Source organism: Herpailurus yagouaroundi, unplaced genomic scaffold (assembly GCF_014898765.1).
Source record: "Herpailurus yagouaroundi ecotype Mexico unplaced genomic scaffold, PumYag 77, whole genome shotgun sequence".
In the NCBI taxonomy this organism is placed as follows: Eukaryota; Metazoa; Chordata; class Mammalia; order Carnivora; family Felidae; genus Herpailurus; species Herpailurus yagouaroundi.
This window is the reverse complement of record NW_024412388.1, coordinates 36,831,605-36,839,555: the sequence shown is the minus strand read 5'-3', so window position 1 is coordinate 36,839,555 and position 7,951 is coordinate 36,831,605. Positions and strand designations below refer to the sequence as shown.

The window sequence follows — 7,951 nt, the reverse complement described above, 5'->3', positions numbered from 1 at the left end:
AGTATTCTAAGCAATCTGCGTTTAGCACCCCTTTCCTTTCTGCCAGCAGGTGGCACCGTGGTCTCACAAAAACATCACCCCAATTTGAAGGCTCAGCAATCCCGTTCTACAAAAATCCCTCAGGGTTTGATTTGAACTCCTGCCTGCCTCTTTCCCCTGCTGGTCCTACTTTCCACTCTAATGCTGCCGCCCGACATTGAGGTGCTGGGGAAGTTCTGGCCTTGGAATCACTCAGACCAGGTACTCCAATGCTGGTTCTACTGCTTCTTAGCTGTGCAACCCCAGGGACATTTCTTAGACTCGTTTATTTTTCTTTTTCTTTTTAAAATTTATTTTGAGAGAGAGAGGGAGAGGGAAAGCATGGGAGAGGAGCAAAGAGAGAATCACAGGTAGGTTCCATGCTATCAGCACAGAGCCAGACATGGGGCTTAATACTGTGAGACCATGATCTGAGCCAAAATCAAGAGGTAGACACTTGACCTACTGAGCCACCCAGGCGCCCCTTCTTAGACTCAGTTTCAAGCCTCTGTGTCCTGGTCTGTATAACAGAATAGTTATATAGAGTTTTAAAATAAGATTTCTCACCACTCTGGGACAAATGAGAATGACCACAGAGTGGGAGGTCAGAGTGGGAAGAGTCATCACCAGAGGGGGTATGAGTTGGATGAAGTGGACTTTTAAAATTTTTTAAAAATTTGAATATAGTTGACACTTTGTTTTGTTTTTTTATAATGGGAGGAAGCAGTGAAGAAACAGGGGAGAGAGGAGGGCTGATGACACTAATAGTTGTGTAGATCGTGTTTTAAATGCATTACATATATAGTTTTTTTTCCCCTCTTCACAACCATTCTATGAGATAGATTCTCTTTTATCCCCTTTTTAAATACGGGGAAACAGAGGCACAGAAGCTTAGGCACTTGCCGTGATCACACAGCTCATAAGTGGCAGAGCCAGGATTCAACCCTAGTCAGCCTGGTGCCAGAGTCTGTATCTTAACCACCAAGCAGACTGTCTATATTGATAGAATCTCTGAGAAGGCAGGAAGAGCTGACGTCCAGAAAGAGCAGAGGAAGAGGCCTTGGTCTGGGACTTGAGGAAGAAGGCCAAGGGCAAAGTGGGTTTATGGGTGTAGTGGCTAGAAGTTGATGGGAGAAAGGTCCATTTTCTAAGACTGAGGATAGCAAGAGAAGAGGCTAGAGGGGAAGTAGGTAGGTGTGAGGCTGTATAGGGTGGTGCTGAGGACCCTAAAATCTGCTGGCAGGCTCCTGCAGGAACAGAGAAAAGGCAGAGGCTGGGAAGGAGGACTAGAGGTGAAATAGGAGGGAAAGAGAGTGTGGAGGGAGAAAGGACAAGTCCATAGTCCCACAACAACTCAGTGCAAGGCCTGGCAGAACCATTGACAACACTGTCACCTACAAGAAAGGAAATAAACCCCGGGTTGACGCAACTTACATCCCCTGGGGACCTAGCTGTTCCTCCACCTGCACTGATTATCCACATGGCTTTCTCTTCTCACTCAAGAAGAATCGGGGCCGTGTCACCTCCATCTACATCCCCAGAGCCCAGCACATATGAAGTTGTTAGTGGACATCTCCTCCTGGATGATTAAATGAATAAATGAGTGCAGAACAGCAAGAGTTAACTGTCTGGGCTTTGGGCCCTAGAGCCATCATGGATTTGAACCCCTCCCAGTCTCTAATTGTGTGACCTCACCTAACTGAGCCTCAGTTTCCTTATACAGTCGATCCTCATTATTCATGGCTTCCATATCTGTGAATTTGCCTACTCACTAAAATTCATCTGTAACCCCAAACCAATACTCGTGTCACTTTGGTGGTCATTCATGGACATTTGTAAAAATTTTGAGCTGCCTCACTCTCTTATTCTCAGCTGAGGTTGAACAAGAGGATACTCTACCTTCTTGTTTCACCTCTTATAATATAAACACATGTTCTTCTTGTGGGCTATTTAGTGTCACATTTTATGGATTTCTGTGCTTTTTGTTGATGATTTTGCCATTTATCAAATAATGCTGAAGTGTTGTCTAGTGTTGCTAAGCACAAGAAGCCTGTGATGTGCCTTACAGAGGACATATGATATAGTGGTGTTGGCTATGAGTTCAATGTTAATGACTCAACAGTATATTTTAAATTAGGAACCTTTTTTTAAAGTTTATTTATTTATTTTGAGAGAAAGAGAGAGAGAGAGAGAGTGTGCACAGGCTGGGGTGGGGCAGAGAGAGGGAGAGACAGAATCCCAAGCAGGCTCTGAACCATCAGCGCAGAGCCCAATGTGGGGGCTTGAACTCACAAACTGAGATCATGACCTGAGCGGAGCTCAAGAGTCGGGACACTTAACCGACTGTGCCACCCAGGCACCCCTAAATTAGGTGTTTTTAAACAGAAACACATAAAACAAGGTCATGTTCTGATTGATCAGTTGACGAAAAAATTGTGACCAGAGACTGGTAGGAATCTAACCCTGTAGATGCATTGGCTCAATTTACTAATGCACTATTTGTGATGATGACTTTATTAACTACTATGAATAATGAGAATCGACTGTATATGAAATAGGAATAATGATAGAGTCTAAACTTTGTGGGATTAAAGAGATAGTGTTTGTAAAGTACTCAGTACTGTTTGACACACAGTAAATGCTTAATAAATATTGTTAATATTGTTAATGCGGATAAATGAGAAAGTGAGGGAGTAAGTTCCCCTACTCAGAGTTCCTTTTCCCTAGGGGCCAAGCTGAGGTTTTCTGGCCCTTGGGCTGGACCCGTGGAGAGAATTGTGAGGAAGTCTGACCTATGGGGATGGGCTGGGGACCAGAACCTATAATAAAGAGCACCGCCCTTATGCAGACTCTATGTCATAGAGGCCCCAGCTGCCCTGGCCAGTAGTGCCCTCAGGCACACTACAGAAGCTCCCTGTGCCCATGGGGCCTTCTCAGCTTGCCCGTGCCCCTCGGCCCCGGGGTTTAAGATTCCGCTACCGCAGGCCAGGGATGGGCTGGCCTAAGCCTCGATTTCCCAGGATGTTCAAGTGTAGCCGTAGAAGGTATCGGCAGAAACCCCAAGGCCGAACTCCTACCACTGCAGCCACCAATTTTGCCACCCTGGCCACAGATATCAACAACACTCACACCGTCACCACCACCAGTGTGTGGATCCTTCCACCACCAGGTTAGCCAAGGGCCCTGAGGCAGGGTGGGGGGGTTGGCAAAACAGAGCCATTAGTTTTCCCCCACTTTAGCCCTGCATAGGCATTCTAGGAGGCACACTCTGTGAGAAATACCACCCCAAAAGTATGGTGGGGTCTTGATAGCAGACATCCTAAAGGCTCAGAGCCTTAATGGAGGGCATATTGACTAAAAGCAGAGGGCTTGGGGGACTGTGAATCTAAGAGCAGTAGAGCTTCCAGAACTTCTGTCTTCCTCACACTCTTCCCTTTCCTTCTTCTCCTTAGTTCTCAGACACCTCTGTCAACCTGGCAGCTTTCTGATCTTCTAGAAATGTCCAGAAACTAGTCCAGAAGCTTGGCTGTCTCCGGACCTGTATCTCCTAAGGGCCCTGGGTGGTTAACAGCAGACAAATACAATCAATTCTGCTCCAACTGCCTTACTCCATTCCAAGGTATTTCCAGATAAATATGCAGCAGGGTATGAGGGCAGGGTTGGGGCTGAATGCTCCCAGGGGCGGGCTTTAGTGACAACAGCAGGGATCACAGTTTGGCAATGGAAGGACAGGACAAGGTCGGCAACACACACAATTTCTCCATCTTTGGCCTCAGCTTTTGATCTGCCCTGGGAGGTAGGGATCCTTCCTGCACTGCAGGAAGGGAAAAGGGTCTCCATAGACATCTTGGAAGTTATAGGGAGCCAGATCCTTGAGGAGGGAGGTAGAGGCACAGATCAGAAAGAGATAGGATGAAAGAGATTTCACTACTTGAGTGTAACTCCACGAGTGCTTGAATGTGAGATGTTATGTGGCTCTGTGCCTATGATGGCCAGTGTGCAGAAGTAGCTGTTGGTGTGTGTGTCTGAGTGTGTGTGGAGATGGGAGTCTGAGCAGACATGTGGCTGAGTGTGCCTCTGCAATAGATTGTGACTTTGTGGCCGGCTGTGTGTAGAGGGTAAGGCTACTGGTGTGCCAGACAGAGGCTTCAGCTAAGAGGAATGAAGGTCAGGAGAGAGGGTGAGGGGCAGCCTGAAGGAGGAGAGGGTTGCTTCTGAGGAGGACTGGTCACCTTCAGCCCCCTAGCTGTTCCCCGAGGCCAGTGTTTTCCAGGACTGTCAGCTGAGCTGCGGTGGTTAGGGGTGGGGCAAGACTGAGTTTGAGTCCAGAAAGGGGGAGGGTGTTAAGCACTCTGGCCTGGGGATTTTCCATTTGGATTTCTGAGTGTGTGCCCATGTGTCATCAGGTGTAACTGCATTTCTGTGGGGTGTATCTCCATGGAATTGTGTCTCAGTGGTGGGAAACGTTGTGAGGGACTCGGTCTCTGAGGTGTCACTTTATGCCTGGGTGTGTGTCCAGGGCTCCCTTCCCTGAGGGGTGGGGGTGAGAGTGAAGTCTGAGAGCTTTGGCCTGGCCTCCTGGGGTTTAAGAAGCCTGTGAGGAAAAAATGAACTGTGTCTGTGTCCTTCCACTCTAAGGCTTGCCGGAGACTGGGATCCTGAGAGGAGGAAGCGGCAGAGAATTCACTGACACATCATGCCCAGACAGTGCTGGCTGGGGTGGGGGGAAGGGGGAGGCAGGAAGGTGGCTGGGCTAGCGCCCAAGGTCCACAGAGGGGCCCACACATATAAAGACACATGCCACAGTCCATGAACATATGCAGACATGTAAATATAAGTAGACTCACAGACACACAAAGCAACAAACACAGGTGCATGCAAGTACATACTTATAAACAGAGATAAACACTGACACTAATGCACATGGCCCTCCCCACATGGCATATGTAACAGCACATACACATGCCTACAAATGAACACACAGACATGCATGCATCTGGAGAAGCACATAAGCATATAGATAGAAACATGCAATCACACTCATGCAAACCCAGGCACACGTAGACACCTGCACACATGCAGACACACTCACCAGACTTCCCTGCCCCTGCAGCCCAGGAACCCAGAAGCTTCCCTCCCCTAGCAGAGTGTGTGTGTGTGTGTGTGTGTGTGTGTGTATGCCCACACTTGTGTCTGTGTGTATCTGTGTCTGTGAGGATGTGTGTGTATGTGTGTGAGTGAGGGGGGTGCTGAGCTGTGGGAACCTGATGACATCATCTCTTCTGGCTATTTTTAGCTCCCTCTGCAATGACGGGCTTCTCCGCGGCCCCTCCCCCTCCAGGCTCCCAGAGGCAGCTGCAGCCAGAGGGCACCCACCACTCCAGTCTAGGTGACCCTTGGATGACTGGGTACAGCTCACTCATTCTCACCCCAGCAGGGCTCCCTGGAGGTTGAGAACCCCAGAGGAAGAGGCCTGGGCCATGTGGCAGCCTGGAGCAGGAGCCTGGTTAGGTGAGCACACCCAGCTGGTCTCCAGCCCCTAGGGTGCCTCTGCTTCTGCTTTTCAGTCTGAAACTCTGTCTCAGGCAGTAGTGCCTGCCATGTGCCAGGGAGGGTGCCAAGTCTGGAGATAGAGCAGTGTGCAAGACAGCAGGAGTTCTTCCTGGTGGGTGTTACAGCTCGGTGGGAGACAGACATTAAACAGACCACACAGGCACCACACCAAACTGTGGCAAGAACTCTGAACATTAGTAACAGGGGGACTCAGTCCGGGATGATGGATGTTCTCTGTCTCTTTCTGTCTCATGAGATAGCCTGAGGACACCAGAGGGGCACCCTCCTTTACCTTGCACCTTCTACCCCAACAAGCACACTCCAGAACAGAGCTTCCTTCTCACACCCCAGGCTGTGCTTCCAACATTGTACCAACCCACCACCCAAGTGGGGAGCCACTGTTATTGATGGCCCCTTTGTTCTGGAGCCTCCTCACAGTTGACCCCTGGGAGTCAGGCCAGTCCTTAGTCCTCCATCTGCAGATGAGAAAACTGAAACAGAGAGGGGCAGTGCTGGACCACACCTCCTGGTGCTGGGCAGGGGAGACTGCAGGCTGACAGAGGAGGAAGTGGTGGTGGCACAGCTCCGAGTAAGAGCAAGTGGTGGGAGCAGCAGGGCAGGAGGAAGAGGACAGTGGCCTGAGGGGTCCCAGCCCAGAGAAGGCTTCCCGCTCCAGCCAGCTTCTGGGCAGCCACCGGAAAATCGGGTTTGGCAGCTTCAGCAAGCGCCTGGGGGCTGGAAGAGGGGTCCAGACAGCTCTGGGGAGGCTGCCTGGGGACGGGCCCGTCCTCCATCCCAGAGTCCGGCCAAGCTGTCCTGTTGTGGGAGCATTTTGTAAAACTGGGACCTTTTAGAGTGTTAGGAGAACAGCTCTGGGCTGCAAGCTGGAGCTCAGAATTCCAGTCCTTGCTCTGTCCCAAACCCTAGTGTGATCCTTGGAAAGTCCTGTCCCCTTTCTTGGCCTCAGGTGGCCCTCCCAGGAAGGACCCCTGGAGGATCAGTTTCCCCATCCCCAATTTCTGCCCTCTGGGTTTTCCTGGGAGTCTGAGTCAGGCACAGAAACACGAAGTCAATGGGTAGGGACCAGACCAGACCACTCCCAGGGCGCCAGGCTGGAGGTCCCTTGTCACCAATGGGTCAATGGCAGGAAGCCCAGCTCCAGCCTTACAATGCAATACCGGTCACCCCACCCTGACCAGTACCCTCACCCACACCCCCACTTCCGTCCTCTGTTCCTTCCTCACCTTCGGAGAAAGCTACAGGGCTCCCTAGGGAATCTCCCATACTTACTTCATTGGCTACCTGCCCAGCCCTGTACTCAGCCCTCCCTCCCCCTCTGCCCATTTGGCTGGGCCAGCCTCCCGGTTAACTTTCTTTCCCGGATCCTGGGGCGGGGCAGGCCAGGGAGGAAAGGAAGCTGGGTGGAAGGGCTGCAAAGGAGCCTGCTTTTCCTGCTACACTCAAATACTTGCAGCCCAAATGACTTGGGGGGAGGAAGGTGGACTGAACGCTGGGCTGCCCTGAAGCCCCAGGGGAAGTGGGAATGTTACCTTTACCTATCTAATCATCTCCTTCCCTGCCTTCAGTGAATTCAGAGAAGGGAGCCCAGAACTGAGACTTCCATCCTGTGGAAAACACACAGAAACCCAGGACAAGTGAATCCTGGTTATTGTCACTAAGTCAATGACAAATTCATGAACACAAAAAAACATAAAATTCTAAATGCATAGAATCCAGAGTCATGGAATCTTAGCATCACAGAATTCTAGCATGGTGAAATCTGAGTTACAGAATCAGGAATATAGAATTCTGGCATCACTGACTCCCAGATCACAAGGTTAGAGTATCCTTGAATTAGAAGTCTTGAGAAATCAATTAGTGAAATCCTTACCTTCAGGTGAATGTCTAAACTAGAGGATTCCCGGGTACCTGAGTGGCTCAGTCCATTAAGCCTCTGACTCTTGATTTCAGCTCAGGTCATGATCTCTCAGTTTGTGGGTTTGAGTCCCACATGGGGCTCTGTGCTGATGTGCAGAGCCTGCTTGGGATTCGCTCTCTCTCCCTCTCTCTGCCCATTCTCTCTCTCTCTCTCTCAAAATAAATGAACTTAAAAAATAAATAAATAAACTAGAGATTCCCCTTTGGGGATGGGCAAAGGAGTTCACACATGAACACTAAGAAGGAGGCGGAGAGCTCAGGACATATGAGCTTAGGATAAGTTAAGAAGCCTGTAATAAACCAGACAGAGGACAGACAACTTCCAAGAGGACATATCTTGGTTCCTGAGGATGAGGGGGGTGGGGTGGCAGGAGAGGGAGAGAGAGAGGGGAACTAGAAGAAGAAGAAGAAGAAGAAGAAGAAGAAGAAGAAGAAGAAGAAG

At 49.9% G+C, this 7,951-nt stretch overlaps 1 protein-coding gene and 1 long non-coding RNA gene across 2 annotated transcripts in view; both read left to right on the top strand.

The window, feature by feature from the left end:
• Positions 1–262, top strand: part of LOC121027053 (uncharacterized) — a 7,655-nt gene extending 7,393 nt beyond the window's left edge. The window contains exon 3 of the long non-coding RNA XR_005788536.1: positions 50–262. This is a non-coding gene — a long non-coding RNA (uncharacterized LOC121027053). The remainder of the gene's footprint in view (positions 1–49) is intronic.
• Positions 263–2,890: 2,628 nt separating this feature from the next.
• Positions 2,891–3,617, top strand: P3R3URF (PIK3R3 upstream open reading frame). Its single transcript, XM_040470092.1, has 2 exons — positions 2,891–3,187; positions 3,471–3,617. Exons 1-2 carry the CDS (start codon positions 2,941–2,943, stop codon positions 3,512–3,514), a joined length of 291 nt encoding a protein of 96 aa, XP_040326026.1. The 5' UTR covers positions 2,891–2,940; the 3' UTR covers positions 3,515–3,617.
• The last annotated feature ends 4,334 nt before the right edge of the window (positions 3,618–7,951 follow it).

Excerpts from the sequence above, each read along its gene's own strand:
- P3R3URF (XM_040470092.1), top strand. The coding sequence starts at position 2,941 with ATGGGGCCTTCTCAGCTTGCCCGTGCCCCTCGGCCCCGGGGTTTAAGA. Across the intron at positions 3,188-3,470 it reads GTGGATCCTTCCACCACCAG|TTCTCAGACACCTCTGTCAA; the intron begins GTTAGCCAAGGG and ends TCTTCTCCTTAG.